At 44.9% G+C, this 20,945-nt stretch overlaps 2 protein-coding genes across 2 annotated transcripts in view; one reads left to right on the top strand and one right to left on the bottom strand.

Annotated features, from left to right (window-relative positions):
• The window catches only part of LOC128661355 (gastrula zinc finger protein XlCGF66.1-like), a 158,523-nt gene extending 152,953 nt beyond the window's left edge, over window positions 1-5,570 (bottom strand). The window contains exon 1 of the mRNA XM_053715619.1: window positions 5,449-5,570. The gene's annotated coding sequence lies outside the window, so the exon portion shown is untranslated. The remainder of the gene's footprint in view (window positions 1-5,448) is intronic.
• A 4-nt stretch (window positions 5,571-5,574) lies between these two features.
• LOC128659984 (zinc finger protein 585A-like) overlaps window positions 5,575-20,945 on the top strand; it is a 523,622-nt gene continuing 508,251 nt past the window's right edge. Inside the window, exons 1-2 of the mRNA XM_053713577.1 lie at window positions 5,575-5,655; window positions 8,280-8,382. Of these exons, the coding sequence (XP_053569552.1) occupies window positions 8,331-8,382 (52 nt within the window). The 5' untranslated portion in view covers window positions 5,575-5,655; window positions 8,280-8,330. The remainder of the gene's footprint in view (window positions 5,656-8,279; window positions 8,383-20,945) is intronic.

Below are 20,945 nucleotides of genomic sequence, written 5' to 3'. Positions count from 1 at the left end.
TGAAACTAAAAACAGTAGGTGAATTTGAAACCATAGAGACATCATAAGAATGTGATACAAATTCTATACATGAGTAACAATAAATTAACTGAAGAAACTACTTCAGAACATTTTTCAAAAAACACACTTAGCTTTGGTAAAAAAAGGCGTTCAGCAGACTCAGGTCTCATGGTTACTGGGACAGGATCAAGATGTTCCCGTGTCACAAAACAATAATAAATATAACACCCTTTTTACAAGTTTTGAGGAAAAAGAAAAAGGTTGCGTAAGAGTAAAAAATGTTTAAGTAAAACAAACAATTGATACAGAGAGCTTAGTTTAAAACCATGCAGCTTAAAGCCCCTATTTAAGAATGAGGACGCAAGAGATGAAAATGCCTAATTTAAAGGGACACTGAGCCCAAATTTTTTCTTTTGCAATTCAAATAGAGCATGCAATTTTAAGCAACTTTCTAATTTACTCCTATTATCACTTTGTCTTCATTTTCTTGCTATCTTTATTTGAAAAAGAAGGCATCTAAGTTTTTTGGTTCAGCACAGTGGACAGCACTTGTTTATTGGTCGGTTAAATTAAGCGACCAATCAGCATGAACAACCCAGGTTGTTCACCAAAAATGGGCCGGCATCTAAACTTACATTCTTGCTTTTCAAATAAAGATACCAAGAGAATGAAGAAAATTTGATAATAGGAGTAAATTAGAAAGTTTCTTAAAATTGCATGCTCTATCTGAATAGCGAAAAAAAAATTGGGTTCAGTGTCCCTTTAAGCAAAAAATAAGCGCAAAACTGATTGCGGGAAAAAAAATGGCGCATCTTGTGACGTCGCAAAAACGCGCGACACAGCGGTCGTGCTCGTGCAACAGCAAAGTTAGAAACATCTGAGGTAAAGATGCACTAAGCAAAGTTAAAAATGAGGGCACAATCTTTGCAGACAGTAAAAATAAGACTCATTCATTAATATAGTCCTAGCATCTCTTATGAGAAATAAAAAGGAGAATAATGGCTGTCCCTGGGCTGTATATAAACAAAATATATAACATAAACTCAAACTATAAGTGCCCAACATAGCTATGAGTGTCCAATTAGAAAGTAATACTTACCGTTATTTGTAGACACTCGCTCACTGAAAGCAGACAGCCAAACCAGTACTGAAACATATCAGCAGAGGTTAAGAGATAGGAGTATGTGGATCTCTAAAGGGAGGCAGGAGATGAATCCATGCGAACGAATTTACAGAAAGACCAAGAAAAGGGTTTTCCAGAAAAACATGGTAACCTTAGACAGTACTCCCTTCATTTCCATCTGACAAGCAGTGTACTTTGAGGGAGACTGGACTTCAATATGCACTGAAGCACATCATACTTCAACCACCTCCAAAAGAGGCAAAGTTTAAACTGAGATATGAGTGAGGTGGGTGGGGTATTTATAGGCTTTTAGGTTTGGAAACTTTGCCTCCTCCTAATAGGAATGTATATCCCATACGTAACAACTCGTGAACTCTCACCACCTATATAAAATGAATATACCATTATTATAAACAGGTCAGACTTGTACCCATCACCCTAACACACAGACTGTAGTTCATCAAGTCCTCACTCCCTCAAATACAGGGTGTTCATAGTATCAGCCCCCTCACACCGCAACCCCTGTATAGACACTCTGCCCCCTCAAACCCCAGCCCCTGTACAGAATATCAGCCCCTTACATCTCAGTCCCTGTACACTCAGACCTCTCTCTCTCACACACACCAGTCCTGTAATGGTTCTCAGCCCCCCTTCTGCCTCACACCTGTACAAGTTATCAGATCCCACTATCTTACAGCCCAGCACTCCTGTACAGGCATGCATAGTCCCTGTATCCTCCCCCCTCTGATTCTCTCCCCAGCCCCTCTGAGGTCTCTCAGTCCCCTCTGTCTCACACCTCAGCCCCTGTACAAACTCTCAGCGCCCCCCCCTCTCTCTCTCACACACCCCAGTCCTGTATTGTTTCACAGCCCTCTTCTGCCTCAAACCTAAGCCCCTGTACAAGATCTCCGCCCTCCTCTGTCTCACACACAAGCCCCTGTAAGACTCTCAGCCCCCTCTGTCTCACACTCCAGTCCTTGTACAGACCCTCACACCCCAACCCTTGAATAGACTCTCAGCCCCCATCTGTCTCACACCCCAGCCCCTGTGCAGACCCTCAACCCCTCTCACACCTCAGCTCCTGTACAGACTCACAGACCTCTCTCTCTCTCTTACACACACTACTCTCTGTATTGTTTCTGTCCCCCTCTGCCACAGACCTAAGCCCCTGCGTAGGCTCTTAGCCCCCCTCTGTCTCACACCCCAGCCCCTGTACAGACTCTCAGCCCTCCTCTGTCTCACACCCCAGCCCCTGTACAGTTTTTTTTAGCCCCCCTCTCACACCCCAGCCCCTGTACAGACTCTCAGCCCTCCTCTGTCTCACACACCGAGTCTCTGTACAGACTCTCAGCCCCTCTCATACCTCAGCTCCTGTAGATACTCACAGACCTCTCTCTCACACACACACTAGTCTTTGTATTGGTTCTCAGTCCCCCTCTGCCCTACACATAAGCCCCTGTGTAGGCTCTTAGCCCCCCCCCCCCTGTCTCACACCTCAGTCCCTGTATAGACTCTCAGCCACCTCTGCCTCACACACCCCAGCCCCTGTACAAATTCTCAGCCGCCCACACACCCCAGTCCTGTACTGGTTCACAGCCATCCTCTTACCCACTCATAAGCCCCTGTACATACAGACTCTCAGCCCAATCTGTTTTACACCCCAATCCCTGTTCAGCACCTCTGCCCCTGTACAGGTTCTCAGCCTCCTCTGTCTTACACCCCAGCCCCTGTACAGATTCTCAACCCCCTCTGTCTCACACCCCAGCCCCTGTACAGGTTCTCAGCCCCTCTATCTTACACCCCAGCCCCTGTACAGGTTCTCAGCCCCCTCTGTCTTACACCCCAGCCCCTGTACAGGTTCTCAGCCCCCTCTGTCTCACACCCCAGCCCCTGTACAGGTTCTCAGCCCCTCTATCTTACACCCCAGCCCCTGTACAGGTTCTCAGCCCCCTCTGTCTTACACCCCAGCCCCTGTACAGGTTCTCAGCCCCCCTGTCTTACACCTCAGCCCCTGTACAGGTTCTCAGCTCCCACTGTCTTACACCCCAGCCCCTGTACAGGTTCTCAGCCCCCTCTGTCTTACACCCCAGCCCCTGTACAGGTTCTCAGCCCCCTCTGTCTTACACCCCAGCCCCTATACAGGTTCTCAGCCCCCTCTGTCTCACACCCCAGCCCCTGTACAAGTTCTCAGCCCCCTCTGCCTCACACCCCAGCCCCTGTACAGGTTCTCAGCCCCCTCTGTCTTACACCGCAGCCCCTGTACAGATTCTCAGCTCCCACTGTCTTACACCCCAGCCCCTGTACAGGTTCTCAGCCCCCTCTGTCTTACACCCCAGCCCCTGTACAGGTTCTCAGCCCCCTCTGTCTTACACCCCAGCCCCTATACAGGTTCTCAGCCCCCTCTGTCTCACACCCCAGCCCCTGTACAAGTTCTCAGCCCCCTCTGCCTCACACCCCAGCCCCTGTACAGGTTCTCAGCCCCCTCTGTCTTACACCCCAGCCCCTGTACAGATTCTCAACCCCCTCTGTCTTACACCCCAGCCCCTGTACAGGTTCTCAGCCCCCTCTGTCTTACACCCCAGCCCCTGTACAGGTTCTCAGCCCCCTCTGTCTTACACCCCAGCCCCTGTACAGGTTCTCAGCCCCCTCTGTCTTACACCCCAGCCCCTGTACAGGTTCTCAGCCCCCTCTGTCTTACACCCCAGCCCCTGTACAGGTTCTCAGCCCCTCTGTCTTACACCCCAGCCCCTGTACAGGTTCTCAGCCCCATCTGTCTCACACCCCAGCCCCTGTACAGGTTCTCAGCCACTTCTGTCTTACACCCCAGCCCCTGTACAGGTTCTCAGCCCCTCTGTCTCACACCCCAGCCCCTGTACAGGTTCTCAACCCCTCTGTCTTACACCCCAGCCCCTGTACAGGTTCTCAGCCCCCTCTGTCTCACACCCCAGCCCATGTACAGTTTCTCAGCACCCTCTGCCTCACACACCAGCCCCTGTAAAGGGTTTTAAGCCCCCTCTCACACCTCAGTCACTGTAGACTCTAAGCCCCATCTCTGTCTCACAAACCAGCCCCTATAAACTATAAGCCCCCTCTGTCTCACACCCAGTCTCTGTAGACTCTAAGCCCCCCTCTCTCACACCCCAGCCACTGTAGACTCGCACCTCCCCTCTATCTCCTACTCTAGCCCATGTAGACTCTAAGCCCCCCTCTCTCACACCCCAGCCACTGTAGACTTGCGCCCCACCCCTCTATCTCATACTCTAGCCCATGTAGACTCTAAGCCCCCCTCTATCTCATACTCTAGCCCATGTAGACTCTAAGCCCCCCTCTGTCTCACACCCAGCCTCTGTATACTCTAAGCCCCCCTCTATCGCATACTCTAGCCCATGTAGACTCTTAGCCCCCCTCTGTCTCACACCCAGCCTCTGTATACTCTAAGCCCCCCTCTATCTCATACTCTAGCCCAGGTAGACTCTAAGCCCCCCTCTGTCTCACACTCAGCCTCTGTATACTCTACGCCCCCCTCTGTCTCACACTCAGCCTCTGTATACTCTAACCCCCCTCTATCTCATACTCTAGCCCATGTAGACTCTAAGCCCCCCTCTGTTTCACACCTCAATCACTGTAGACTTGCGCCCCCCTCTATCTCATAATCTAGCCCAGTGTTTTTCAACTAGTGTGCCGTGAGAGATCCTCAGGTGTGCCACGGCAGACTGACAATAGTGTGACATATTTTTTAAACTTTGCTTGTTTTTTACTCCAGTGCAGGGGTAGTTTGCAGGGGTAGTTTGTAGGAGGCATGGCATAACAGCACAATACATACAGTATGTGTGTGTTTGTGTGTATCTATATATATATGCTGTATTAGGCTACAATGTGTGATTTTTTTAAAAATTTTGGGATGGTGGTGTGCCACAGGATTTTTTAATGTAAAAAAGTGTGCCACGGCAAAATAAAGGTTAACAATCACTGCTCTAGCCCATGTAGACTCTAAGCCCCCCTCTGTCTCACACCTCAGTCACTGTAGACTTGCGCCCCCCTCTATCTCATACTCTAGCCCCTGTAGAATCTAAGCCCCCCTCTATCTCATACTCTAGCCCCATGTAGACTCTAAGCCCCCCTCTATCTCATACTCTAGCCCATGTAGACTCTAAGCCCCCCTCTATCTTATACTCTAGCCCATGTATACTCTAAGCCCCTATCTATCTCATATTCTAGCCCCTGTAGACTCTAAGCCCCCCTCTGTCTCACACTCGTACCCCTCTCTACGCACCCATAGCTCACCCTACGGCACTTAACGTTAGTTGTCTCGCCACATCTATTACCTGGTAGCGGCTAGATCCAGTCCGGCTAAAGGACCGATGATGTCAATGCAGTCATGTGACTTCTGTGAGTTCACCGGTACTATTACCTGGTAGCGGCTAGATCCAGTCCGGTTAAAGGACCGATGATGTCAATGCAGTCATGTGACTTCTGTGAGTTCACCGGTACTTTAGCTGCATGGGATCTAGCTGCTACTACTCGAGGATAAGGTACTGGAAGGAGCGTGTGTATGAGTCAGAGGAAACCTCTTTATAATATTATTTATCTGTGTATAATGCACCGGGGAGGTGTTTATGTGTGAGGCAATGGGGATATCTCGCTAATATTTTATACCTGTGTATAAGGTACTAGGGAAGGGGCGGTGTGTGTGTGTGAGTCAGAGGAAACCTCTTTATAATATTATTTATCTGTGTATAATGCACCAAGGAGATGTTTATGTGTGAGGCAATGGGGATATCTCTATAATATGTTATACATGTGTATAAGGTACTGGGGAGGGGGCGGTGTGTGTGTGAGGCAAAGGAACCTCTCTATAATATATACCTGTATATAAGGTACTGGGGAGGGGTCTGTGACTGTGAGACAATGGGAACCTCTCTATAATATATATCTGTATATACGGTACTGGGGAGGGGTCTGTGTGTGTGAGACAATGGGAACCTCTCTATAATATATATCTGTATATATGGTACTGGGGAGGGGTCTGTGTGTGTGAGACAATGGGAACCTCTCTATAATATATATCTGTATCTACGGTACTGGGGAGAGGTCTGTGTGTGTGAGACAATGGGAACCTCTCTATAATATATATCTGTATATACGGTACTGGGGAGCGATCTGTGTGTGTGAGACAATGGGAACCTCTCTATAATATATATCTGTATATACGGTACTGGGGAGGGGTCTGTGTGTGTGAGACAATGGGAACCTCTCTATAATATATATCTGTATATATGGTACTGGGGAGGGGTCTGTGTGTGTGAGACAATGGGAACCTCTATAGTATATAAGGTACTGGGGAAGGGGCGGTATGTGTGTGAGACAATGGGAACCTCTCTATAATATATATCTGTATATACGGTACTGGGGAGAGGTCTGTGTGTGTGAGACAATGGGAACCTCTCTATAATATATATCTGTATATAAGGTACTGGGGAGCGGTCTGTGTGTGTGAGACAATGGGAACCTTTCTATAATATATATCTGTATATAAGGTACTGGGGAAGGGGCGGTATGTGTGTGAGACAATGGGAGCCTCTCTATAATATTATATATTTTTATATAAGGTACATAGTACTGTGTGTGATGCAATGGGAAACGTTCTATAATATTTTATGTACAGTACAGTATGTATAGAAGCTAATGGAGAGGGGGCTGGTTGTGTGAGACAATCACAATTGGAACCTCTTTATATTATATATCTGTATATAAGGTACTGGGGAGGGGTCTGTCTGTGTGTAAAACAATGGGAACATCTCTATAATATTATATATTTTTATATAAGGTATATAGTACTGTGTGTGTGATGCAATGGGAAACGTTCTATAATATTTTATGTATGTATAGAAGCTAATGGAGAGGGGGCTGGGTGTGTGAGGCAGAGAGAATCTCTCTATAATATTATATATCTGTATACAAGGAACAAGAGTGGGGTCTGTGTGTGCATGAGACAAATGAAACTGTATAAAATTATATGTCTGCATATTAAGTACTGGGAAGGGGGGGGGGGGCTGTACTAAAAGGAATGACAAGGGTGAATGACAAAATGGGATGCCCATAGACTTTAATAGGATGTAAAGTTAAAGGGACACTGAACCCAATTTTTTTCTTTCATAATTCAGATAAAGCATGGCATTTTAATCAATTTTCTAATTTACTCCTATTATCAATTTGTCTTTGTTCTCTTGCTGTCTTTATTTTAAAAGCAGGAATGTAAATCTTAGCAGCCAGACCATTTTGGGTACAGCACCATGGATAGTGCTTGCTTAATGGAGGCTGACATTTACCCACCAATAACCAAGCATAACCCAGGTTCTCAACTAAAAATGGGCCGACTCCTATGCATCAAATTCCTGCTTTTTAAGTAAAGATAGCAAGAGAACGAAGAAAATTTGATAATAGGAGTAAATTAGAAAGTTGCTTAAAATTGCAGGCTCTATCTGAATCATGAAAGAAAAACTTTGGGTTTAGTGTCCCTTTAAAAGTGTAATTCCATAGAAAGCAGCTAAAATCTCACATAATCTCACTTTCAGAATACCTTATCCATCTGTTCCTATCCCTCTGTCCCTCTCCCTATCCCTCTGCCTCAATCCCTGTCTCTGTCCTTGATCCCCCCCTCAAACAGCTCTCTAACCCCCTCTAACTATTGCCGCCATCTTAGGTACTGGCAGCTGTCTGCCAGTACCTATAACCCCCCTATTTTTTTCTGTAGTGTAGTGGTCCCACCACCTCCCCCCCCATCCGGCAATCACCATTTAGCCCCCGCACCCCAAACCCCTTTTCTGTAGTGTAGTTGCCCCTTCCCTCCCTGTTCCTTTAATGTCTGTAGGGTAAGGCCCTCCCACCCACCACCCGCCGGCTCCAGTAGAAGATCCTTACAGACAGTGACACACACAGCGTCACCATCTGTAACGATCAGGCATCTGCCCTCATATGGAGGCTGAGCACCGATCTCGCTCCTGCTACATATGCGGCAGATGCCTGGAGCTTCAAGAGCTCCAGCTTTAGTCTGTAACAGCTGACGATGGCAAGGGAGGCGTTACAAAAGCGATTATAGTATAGATGTTACACCCTGTACCGTGTTCTATCAGGCAGTTTCCTGCTGTAATTACAGGACGTCTAGAGGAAAACCCAGGCACTGGGCTATTAAATGTGAAGGAAGAGGATGAGACAGATGAATAGTCATCAGCCTGAAATCCATTGGTCCCTCCCTGCCGGTGAGTAGTAATACGTGAGAGTCTGCAGGGGCTGTGCACACCGGTACTTACTGCTCTCCCTTGTAGTTTACTGTCTGCTACGGGTTACAGGTGAGTGTGCACGTGTGTTGTGTCTGAGGGATACAGGTTACAGGTGAGTGTGCACGTGTGTTGTGTCTGAGGGATACAGGTTACAGGTGAGTGTGTGCGTGTGTTATGTCTGAGGGATACAGGTTACAGGTGAGTGTGCACGTGTGTTGTGTCTGAGGGATACAGGTTACAGGTGAGTGTGTGCGTGTGTTGTGTCTGAGGGATACAGGTTACAGGTGAGTGTGCACGTGTGTTGTGTCTGAGTGACACAGGTTACAGGTGAGTGTGCACGTGTGTTGTGTCTGAGTGACACAGGTTACAGGTGAGTGTGCACGTGTGTTGTGTCTGAGGGATACAGGTTACAGGTGAGTGTGCACGTGTGTTGTGTCTGAGGGATACAGGTTACAGGTGAGTGTGCACGTGTGTTGTGTCTGAGGGATACAGGTTACAGGTGAGTGTGCACGTGTGTTGTGTCTGAGGGATACAGGTTACAGGTGAGTGTGCACGTGTGTTGTGTCTGAGGGATACAGGTTACAGGTGAGTGTGCACCTGTGTTGTGTCTGAGGGATACAGGTTACAGGTGAGTGTGCACGTGTGTTGTGTCTGAGGGATACAGGTTACAGGTGAGTGTGCACATGTGTTGTGTCTGAGGGATACAGGTTACAGGTGAGTGTGCACATGTGTTGTGTCTGAAGGATACGGGTTACAGGTGAGTGTGCACTTGTGTTGTGTGTGCGGGACACGGGTTACAGGTGAGTGTGCACGTGTGTTGTGTCTGAAGGATACGGGTTACAGGTGAGTGTGCACTTGTGTTGTGTGTGCGGGACACGGGTTACAGGTGAGTGTGTGCGTGTGTTGTGTCTGAGGGATATGGATTACAGGTGAGTGTGCACATAAGTTGTGTGTGAGGGACACAGGTTACAGGTGAGTGTGCACGTGTGTTGTGTCTGAGGGACACAGGCTACAGGGGAGTGTGCACATCTTGTGTGTGAGAGAGATAGGTTACAGGTGAGTGTGCACATAAGTTGTGTGTGAGGGACACAGGATACAGGTGAGTTTGCACATATGTTGGGCCTGAGCAATGCAGGTCATAGGTAAGTGCACATGCCTGAGGGATACGGGTTACAGGTGAGTGAGCATGTATGTTGTGTCTCAAGGACACAGGTTTACAGGTGAGTGTGCATATATATTGTGTGTGAGGTACATGGGTTACAGATGAGTGTGCACATACAGTATATTGTGTGTGTGTGTGAGGTAAATGGGTTACAGATGAGTGTGCATGTACAGTATATTGTGTGTGAGGTACATGGGTTACAGATGAGTGTGCACGTACAGTATATTGTATATTGTGTGTGAGGTAAATGGGTTACAGATGAGTGTGCATGTACAGTATATTGTGTGTGAGGTAAATGGGTTATAGATGAGTGTGCATGTACAGTATATTGTGTGTGAGGTACATGGGTTACAGATGAGTGTGCACATACAGTATATTGTGTGTGAGGTATGTGGGTTACAGGTGACTGTGCACGTACAGTATATTGTCTGTGAGGTATATTGGTTACAGGTGAGTGTGTACGTACAGTATATTGTATGTGAGTTACAGATGAGTGTGCATGTACAGTATATTGTGTGTGAGGTACATGGGTTACAGATGAGTGTGCACATACAGTATATTGTGTGTGAGGTATGTGGGTTACAGGTGAGTGTGCATGTACAGTATATTGTGTGTGAGGTATGTGAGTTACAGATGAGTGTGCACATACAGTATATTGTGTGTGAGGTATGTGAGTTACAGATGAGTGTGCATGTACAGTATATTGTGTGTGAGGTAGGTGGGTTACAGATGAGTGTGCACGTACAGTATATTGTGTGTGAGGTATGTGGGTTACATATGAGTGTGCACATACAGTATATTGTGTGTGAGGTATGTGGGTTACAGATGAGTGTCCACGTACAGTATATTGTGTGTGAGGTATGTGGGTTACAGATGAGTGTGCACGTACAGTATATTGTGTGTGAAGTATGTGGGTTACAGATGAGTGCACGTACAGTATATTGTGTGTGAGGTATGTGGGTTACAGATGAGTGCACGTACAGTATATTGTGTGTGAGGTATGTGGGTTACAGCTGAGTGTGCACGTACAGCATATTGTGTGTGAGGTATGTGGGTTACAGCTGAGTGTGCACGTACAGTATATTGTGTGTGTGAGGTACATGGGTTACAGGTGAGTGTGCACGTACAGTATATTGTGTGTGAGGTATGTGGGTTACAGTTGAGTGTGCACGTACAGTATATTGTGTGTGAGGTATGTGAGTTACAGGTGACTGTGCACGTACAGTATATTGTGTGTGAGGTATGTGGGTTACAGATGAGTGTGCACGTACAGTATATTGTGTGTGTGTGTGTAAGGTACATGGGTTACAGGTGAGTGTGCACGTACAGTATATTGTGTGTGAGGTACATGGGTTATAGATGAGTGTGCACGTACAGTATATTGTGTGTGAGGTATGTGGGTTACAGATGAGTGTGCACGTACAGTATATTGTGTGTGAGGTATGTGGGTTACAGATGAGTGTGCACATACAGTATATTGTGTGTGTAAGGTACGTGGGTAACAGGTGAGTGTGCACGTACAGTATATTGTGTGTGAGGTACATGGGTTACAGATGAGTGTGCACGTACAGTATATTGTGTGTGAGGTATGTGGGTTACAGATGAGTGTGCACATACAGTATATTGTGTGTGTGTAAGGTACGTGGGTAACAGGTGAGTGTGCACGTACAGTATATTGTGTGTGAGGTACATGGGTTACAGATGAGTGTGCACGTACAGTATATTGTGTGTGAGGTATATGGGTTACAGATGAGTGTGCACGTACAGTATATTGTGTGTGAGGTATGTGGGTTACAGATGAGTGTGCACATACAGTATATTGTGTGTGAGGTATATGGGTTACAGATGAGTGTGCACGTACAGTATATTGTGTGTGAGGTATGGGTTACAGATGAGTGTGAACGTACAGTATATTGTGTGTGAGGTACATGGATTACAGATGAGTGTGCACATACAGTATATTGTGTGTGAGGTATGTGGGTTACAGATAAGTGTGCACGTACAGTATATTGTGTGTGTGAGGTACGTGGGTTACAGATGAGTGTGCACGTACAGTATATTGTGTGTGAGGTATGTGGGTTACAAATGAGTGTGCACGTACAGTATATTGTGTGTGAGGTATGTGGGTTACAGATGAGTGTGCACGTACAGTATATTGTGTGTGTAAGGTACATGGGTTACAGATGAGTGTGCACGTACAGTATATTGTGTGTGAGGTACATGGGTTACAGATGAGTGTGCACGTACAGTATATTGTGTGTGAGGTATGTGGGTTACAGATGAGTGTGCACATACAGTATATTGTGTGTGTAAGGTACATGGGTTACAGGTGAGTGTGCACGTACAGTATATTGTGTGTGAGGTACATCGGTTACAGATGAGTGTGCACGTACAGTATATTGTGTGTGAGGTATGTGAGTTACAGATGAGTGTGCATGTACAGTATATTGTGTGTGAGGTATGTGAGTTACAGATGAGTGTGCACATACAGTATATTGTGTGTGAGGTATGTGAGTTACAGATGAGTGTGCATGTACAGTATATTGTGTGTGAGGTAGGTGGGTTACAGATGAGTGTGCACGTACAGTATATTGTGTGTGAGGTATGTGGGTTACATATGAGTGTGCACATACAGTATATTGTGTGTGAGGTATGTGGGTTACAGATGAGTGTCCACGTACAGTATATTGTGTGTGAGGTATGTGGGTTACAGATGAGTGTGCACGTACAGTATATTGTGTGTGAAGTATGTGGGTTACAGATGAGTGCACGTACAGTATATTGTGTGTGAGGTATGTGGGTTACAGATGAGTGCACGTACAGTATATTGTGTGTTAGGTATGTGGGTTACAGCTGAGTGTGCATGTACAGTATATTGTGTGTGAGGTATGTGGGTTACAGGTGAGTGTGCACGTACAGTATATTGTGTGTGAGGTATGTGGGTTACAGCTGAGTGTGCACGTACAGTATATTGTGTGTGAAGTACATGGGTTACAGCTGAGTGTGCACGTACAGTATATTGTGTGTGTGAGGTACATGGGTTACAGGTGAGTGTGCACGTACAGTATATTGTGTGTGAGGTATGTGGGTTACATATGAGTGTGCACATACAGTATATTGTGTGTGAGGTACATGGGTTACAGATGAGTGTGCACGTACAGTATATTGTGTGTGAGGTATGTGGGTTACAGATGAGTGTGCACGTACAGTATATTGTGTGTGTAAGGTACATGGGTTACAGGTGAGTGTGCACGTACAGTATATTGTGTGTGAGGTATGTGGGTTACAGATGAGCGTGCACGTACAGTATATTGTGAGGTATGTGGGTTACAGATGAGTGTGCACGTACAGTATATTGTGTGTGTGAGGTACATGGGTTACAGATGAGTGTGCACGTACAGTATATTGTGTGTGAGGTACATGGGTTACAGATGAGTGTGCACGTACAGTATATTGTGTGTGAGGTACATGGGTTACAGATGAGTGTGCACGTACAGTATATTGTGTGTGAGGTATGTGGGTTACAGATGAGTGTGCACGTACAGTATATTGTGTGTGAGGTATGTGGGTTACAGATGAGTGTGCACATACAGTATATTGTGTGTGTAAGGTACGTGGGTAACAGGTGAGTGTGCACGTACAGTATATTGTGTGTGTAAGGTACGTGGGTAACAGGTGAGTGTGCACGTACAGTATATTGTGTGTGAGGTACATGGGTTACAGATGAGTGTGCACGTACAGTATATTGTGTGTGAGGTATGTGGGTTACAGATGAGTGTGCACATACAGTATATTGTGTGTGTAAGGTACGTGGGTAACAGGTGAGTGTGCACGTACAGTATATTGTGTGTGAGGTACATGGGTTACAGATGAGTGTGCACGTACAGTATATTGTGTGTGAGGTATATGGGTTACAGATGAGTGTGCACGTACAGTATATTGTGTGTGAGGTATGGGTTACAGATGAGTGTGAACGTACAGTATATTGTGTGTGAGGTACATGGGTTACAGATGTGTGTGCACATACAGTATATTGTGTGTGAGGTATGTGGGTTACAGATAAGTGTGCACGTACAGTATATTGTGTGTGTGAGGTATATGGGTTACAGGTGACTGTGCACGTACAGTATATTGTCTGTGAGGTATATTGGTTACAGGTGAGTGTGTACGTACAGTATATTGTATGTGAGTTACAGATGAGTGTGCATGTACAGTATATTGTGTGTGTGAGGTACATGGGTTACAGATGAGTGTGCACGTACAGTATATTGTGTGTGTGTGAGGTACGTGGGTTACAGATGAGTGTGCACGTACAGTAAATTGTGTGTGAGGTATGTGGGTTACAAATGAGTGTGCACGTACAGTATATTGTGTGTGAGGTATGTGTGTTACAGATGAGTGTGCACGTACAGTATTTTGTGTGTGAGATATGTGGGTTACAGATGAGTGTGCACGTACAGTATATTGTGTGTGTAAGGTACATGGGTTACAGGTGAGTGTGCACGTACAGTATATTGTGTGTGAGGTACATGGGTTACAGATGAGTGTGCACGTACAGTATATTGTGTGTGAGGTACATGGGTTACAGATGAGTGTGCACGTACAGTATATTGTGTGTGAGGTATGTGGGTTACAGATGAGTGTGCACATACAGTATATTGTGTGTGTAAGGTACATGGGTTACAGGTGAGTGTGCACGTACAGTATATTGTGTGTGAGGTACATGGGTTATAGATGAGTGTGCACGTACAGTATATTGTGTGTGAGGTACATGGGTTACAGATGAGTGTGCACGTACAGTATATTGTGTGTGTAAGGTACATGGGTTACAGGTGAGTGTGCACGTACAGTATATTGTGTGTGAGGTACATGGGTTACAGATGAGTGTGCACGTACAGTATATTGTGTGTGAGGTACATGGGTTACAGATGAGTGTGCACGTACAGTATATTGTGTGTGAGGTATGTGGGTTACAGATGAGTGTGCACATACAGTATATTGTGTGTGTAAGGTACATGGGTTACAGGTGAGTGTGCACGTACAGTATATTGTGTGTGAGGTACATGGGTTATAGATGAGTGTGCACGTACAGTATATTGTGTGTGAGGTACATGGGTTACAGATGAGTGTGCACGTACAGTATATTGTGTGTGAGGTATGTGGGTTACAGATGAGTGTGCACGTACAGTATATTGTGTGTGAGGTATATGGGTTACAGGTGAGTGTGCACGTACAGTATATTGTGTGTGAGGTATGTGGGTTACAGATGAGTGTGCACGTACAGTATATTGTGTGTGAGGTATGTGGGTTAAAGATGAGTGTGCACGTACAGTATATTCTGTGTGTAAGGTACATGGGTTACAGGTGAGTGTGCACGTACAGTATATTGTGTGTGAGGTACATGGGTTACAGATGAGTGTGCACGTACAGTATATTGTGTGTGAGGAAAGTGGGTTACAGATGAGTGTGCATGTACAGTATGTTGTGTGTGAGGCATGTGGGTTACAGATGAGTGTGCACGTACAGTATATTGTGTGTGAGGTATGTGGGTTACAGATGAGTGTGCACGTACAGTATATTGTGTGTGAGGTATGTGGGTTACAGATGAGTGTGCACGTACAGTATATTGTGTGTGAGGTATATGGGTTACAGGTGAGTGTGCACGTACAGTATATTGTGTGTGAGGTTTGTGGGTTACAGATGAGTGTGCACGTACAGTATATTCTGTGTGTAAGGTACATGGGTTACAGGTGAGTGTGCACGTACATTATATTGTGGGTTACAGATGAGTGTGCATGTACAGTATGTTGTGTGTGTGAGGCATGTGGGTTACAGATGAGTGTGCACGTACAGTATATTGTGTGTGAGGTACATGGGTTACAGATGAGTGTGCACGTACAGTATATTGTGTGTGAGGTACATGGGTTACAGATGAGTGTCCACGTACAGTATATTGTGTGTGAGGTAAGTGGGTTACAGGTGAGTGTACATATATGTTGTGTGAGGTAAGTGGGTTACAGGTGAGTGTATACATATGCTGTGTGAGGTAAGTGGGTTACAGGTGAGTGTATACATATGTTTTGTGAGGTAAGTGGGGGTTACAGGTGAGTGTATACATATGCTGTGTGAGGTAAGTGGGTTACAGGTGAGTGTATACATATGCTGTGTGAGGTAAGTGGGTTACAGGTGAGTGTATACATATGCTGTGTGAGGTAAGTGGGTTACAGGTGAGTGTATACATATGTTGTGTGAGGTAAGTGGGTTACAGGTGAGTGTATACATATGCTGTGTGAGGTAAGTGGGTTACAGGTGAGTGTATACATATGTTGTGTGAGGTAAGTGGGTTACAGGTGAGTGTATACATATGTTGTGTGAGCTAAGTGGGGCTTACAGGTGAGTGTATACATATGTTGTGTGAGCTAAGTGGGGCTTACAGGTGAGTGTATACATATGTTGTGTGAGGTAAGTGGGGCTTACAGGTGAGTGCATACATATGTTGTGTGAGGTAAGTGGGGCTTACAGGTGAGTGTATACATATGTTGTGTGAGGTAAGTGGGGCTTACAGGTGAGTGTATACATATGTTGTGTGAGGTAAGTGGGGCTTACAGGTGAGTGTATACATATGTTGTGTGAGGTAAGTGGGGCTTACAGGTGAGTGTATACATATGTTGTGTGAGGTAAGTGGGTTACAGGTGAGTGTATACATATGTTGTGTGAGGTAAGTGGGTTACAGGTGAGTGTATACATATGTTGTGTGAGGTAAGTGGGGGTTACAGGTGAGTGTATACATATGTTGTGTGAGGTAAGTGGGGCTTACAGGTGAGTGTATACATATGTTGTGTGAGGTAAGTGGGGCTTACAGGTGAGTGTATACATATGTTGTGTGAGGTAAGTGGGGCTTACAGGTGAGTGTATACATATGTTGTTTGAGGTAAGTGGGGCTTACAGGTGAGTGTATACATATGTTGTGTGAGGTAAGTGGGGGTTACAGGTGAGTGTATACATATGTTGTGTGAGGTAAGTTGGGGTTACAGGTGAGTGTATACATATGTTGTGTGAGGTAAGTGGGGGTTACAGGTGAGTGTGTGCATATATTGTGTGTGAGGCATGTGAGCTACAGGTGAGTGTGCATAGTAAGGGTGATAGTCTACTAAATAATTCTCTTCTGCACATTATTATTTTCGGGTCATCACATGTTTTTTATTAATATAATTAGTGAGAAATTGATACACGGGTACTACAAACAGCTTACACATATGAATTTATATCATTATTGTACAAGCCGTATGGATGTGACACCTTACAAACAGCTTACACATATGCATGTATATCATTATTGTACAGGCCGTATGGATGTGACACCTTACACATATGCATGTATATCATTATTGTACAGGCCGTATGGATGTGACCTCTTACAGACAACTTACACATATGCATGTATATCATTATTGTACAGGCCGTATGGATGTGACCTCTGTACTCACATGTACTAACATGGGTTACAGGTGAGTGTGCACGTACAGTATATTGTGTGTGAGGTACATGGGTTACAGATGAGTGTGCACGTACAGTATATTGTGTGTGAGGTATGTGGGTTACAGATGAGTGTGCACGTACAGTATATTGTGTGTGAGGTATGTGGGTTACAGATGAGTGTGCACATACAGTATATTGTGTGTGTAAGGTACGTGGGTAACAGGTGAGTGTGCACGTACAGTATATTGTGTGTGAGGTACATGGGTTACAGATGAGTGTGCACGTACAGTATATTGTGTGTGAGGTATATGGGTTACAGATGAGTGTGCACGTACAGTATATTGTGTGTGAGGTATGGGTTACAGATGAGTGTGAACGTACAGTATATTGTGTGTGAGGTACATGGATTACAGATGAGTGTGCACATACAGTATATTGTGTGTGAGGTATGTGGGTTACAGATAAGTGTGCACGTACAGTATATTGTGTGTGTGAGGTATATGGGTTACAGGTGACTGTGCACGTACAGTATATTGTCTGTGAGGTATATTGGTTACAGGTGAGTGTGTACGTACAGTATATTGTGTGTGAGGTATGTGAGTTACAGATGAGTGTGCATGTACAGTATATTGTGTGTGTGTGAGGTACATGGGTTACAGATGAGTGTGCACGTACAGTATATTATGTGTGTGAGGTACGTGGGTTACAGATGAGTGTGCACGTACAGTATATTGTGTGTGAGGTATGTGGGTTACAAATGAGTGTGCACGTACAGTATATTGTGTGTGAGGTATGTGTGTTACAGATGAGTGTGCACGTACAGTATTTTGTGTGTGAGATATGTGGGTTACAGATGAGTGTGCACGTACAGTATATTGTGTGTGTAAGGTACATGGGTTACAGGTGAGTGTGCACGTTCAGTATATTGTGTGTGAGGTACATGGGTTACAGATGAGTGTGCACGTACAGTATATTGTGTGTGAGGTACATGGGTTACAGATGAGTGTGCACGTACAGTATATTGTGTGTGAGGTATGTGAGTTACAGATGAGTGTGCACATACAGTATATTGTGTGTGTAAGGTACATGGGTTACAGGTGAGTGTGCACGTACAGTATATTGTGTGTGAGGTACATGGGTTATAGATGAGTGTGCACGTACAGTATATTGTGTGTGAGGTACATGGGTTACAGATGAGTGTGCACGTACAGTATATTGTGTGTGAGGTATGTGGGTTACAGATGAGTGTGCACGTACAGTATATTGTGTGTGTGAGGTATATGGGTTACAGGTGAGTGTGCACGTACAGTATATTGTGTGTGAGGTATGTGGGTTACAGATGAGTGTGCACGTACAGTATATTGTGTGTGAGGTATGTGGGTTAAAGATGAGTGTGCACGTACAGTATATTCTGTGTGTAAGGTACATGGGTTACAGGTGAGTGTGCACGTACAGTATATTGTGTGTGAGGTACATGGGTTACAGATGAGTGTGCACGTACAGTATATTGTGTGTGAGGAAAGTGGGTTACAGATGAGTGTGCATGTACAGTATGTTGTGTGTGAGGCATGTGGGTTACAGATGAGTGTGCACGTACAGTATATTGTGTGTGTGAGGTATGTGGGTTACAGATGAGTGTGCACGTACAGTATATTGTGTGTGTGAGGTATGTGGGTTAAAGATGAGTGTGCACGTACAGTATATTCTGTGTGTAAGGTACATGGGTTACAGGTGAGTGTGCACGTACAGTATATTGTGGGTTACAGATGAGTGTGCATGTACAGTATGTTGTGTGTGTGAGGCATGTGGGTTACAGATGAGTGTGCACATACAGTATATTGTGTGTGAGGTACATGGGTTACAGATGAGTGTGCACGTACAGTATATTGTGTGTGAGGTACATGGGTTACAGATGAGTGTCCACGTACAGTATATTGTGTGTGAGGTAAGTGGGTTACAGGTGAGTGTACATATATGTTGTGTGAGGTAAGTGGGTTACAGGTGAGTGTATACATATGCTGTGTGAGGTAAGTGGGTTACAGGTGAGTGTATACATATGTTTTGTGAGGTAAGTGGGGGTTACAGGTGAGTGTATACATATGTTGTGTGAGGTAAGTGGGTTACAGGTGAGTGTATACATATGTTTTGTGAGGTAAGTGGGGGTTACAGGTGAGTGTATACATATGCTGTGTGAGGTAAGTGGGTTACAGGTGAGTGTATACATATGCTGTGTGAGGTAAGTGGGTAACAGGTGAGTGTATACATATGCTGTGTGAGGTAAGTGGGTTACAGGTGAGTGTATACATATGTTGTGTGAGGTAAGTGGGTTACAGGTGAGTGTATACATATGCTGTGTGAGGTAAGTGGGTTACAGGTGAGTGTATACATATGTTGTGTGAGGTAAGTGGGTTACAGGTGAGTGTATACATATGTTGTGTGAGGTAAGTGGGTTACAGGTGAGTGTATACATATGTTGTTTGAGGTAAGTGGGGCTTACAGGTGAGTGTATACATATGTTGTGTGAGGTAAGTGGGGCTTACAGGTGAGTGTATACATATGTTGTGTGAGGTAAGTGGGGGTTACAGGTGAGTGTATACATATGTTGTGTGTGGTAAGTTGGGGTTACAGGTGAGTGTATACATATGTTGTGTGAGGTAAGTGGGGGTTACAGGTGAGTGTGTGCATATATTGTGTGTGAGGCATGTGAGCTACAGGTGAGTGTGCATAGTAAGGGTGATAGTCTACTAAATAATTCTCTTCTGCACATTATTATTTTCGGGTCATCACATGATTTTTATTAATATAATTAGTGAGAAATTGATACACGGGTACTACAAACAGCTTACACATATGAATTTATATCATTATTGTACAAGCCGTATGGATGTGACACCTTACAAACAACTTACACATATGCATGTATATCATTATTGTACAGGCCGTATGGATGTGACCTCTGTACTCACATGTACTAACATGGGTTACAGGTGAGTGTGCACGTACAGTATATTGTGTGTGTAAGGTACGTGGGTAACAGATGAGTGTGCACGTACAGTATATTGTGTGTGAGGTATGGGTTACAGATGAGTGTGCACATACAGTATATTGTGTGTGAGGTATGTGGGTTACAGATAAGTGTGCACGTACAGTATATTGTGTGTGTGAGGTATATGGGTTACAGGTGACTGTGCACGTACAGTATATTGTCTGTGAGGTATATTGGTTACAGGTGAGTGTGTACGTACAGTATATTGTGTGTGAGGTATGTGAGTTACAGATGAGTGTGCATGTACAGTATATTGTGTGTGTGTGTGAGGTACGTGGGTTACAGATGAGTGTGCACGTACAGTATATTGTGTGTGAGGTATGTGGGTTACAAATGAGTGTGCACGTACAGTATATTGTGTGTGAGGTATGTGTGTTACAGATGAGTGTGCACGTACAGTATATTGTGTGTGAGGTATGTGGGTTACAGATGAGTGTGCACATACAGTATATTGTGTGTGTAAGGTACATGGGTTACAGGTGAGTGTGCACGTACAGTATATTGTGTGTGAGGTACATGGGTTATAGATGAGTGTGCACGTACAGTATATTGTGTGTGAGGTACATGGGTTACAGATGAGTGTGCACGTACAGTATATTGTGTGTGAGGTATGTGGGTTACAGATGAGTGTGCACGTACAGTATATTGTGTGTGAGGTATATGGGTTACAGGTGAGTGTGCACGTACAGTATATTGTGTGTGAGGTATGTGGGTTACAGATGAGTGTGCACGTACAGTATATTGTGTGTGAGGTATGTGTGTTACAGATGAGTGTGAACGTACAGTATATTGTGTGTGAGGTACATGGATTACAGATGAGTGTGCACATACAGTATATTGTGTGTGAGGTATGTG

The sequence above is a fragment of the Bombina bombina genome, chromosome 5, assembly GCF_027579735.1.
Source record: "Bombina bombina isolate aBomBom1 chromosome 5, aBomBom1.pri, whole genome shotgun sequence".
Taxonomy (NCBI): domain Eukaryota; kingdom Metazoa; phylum Chordata; class Amphibia; order Anura; family Bombinatoridae; genus Bombina; species Bombina bombina.
Note: the sequence above shows the minus strand (reverse complement) of the source record. Positions and strands in the feature narration are given on the sequence as shown.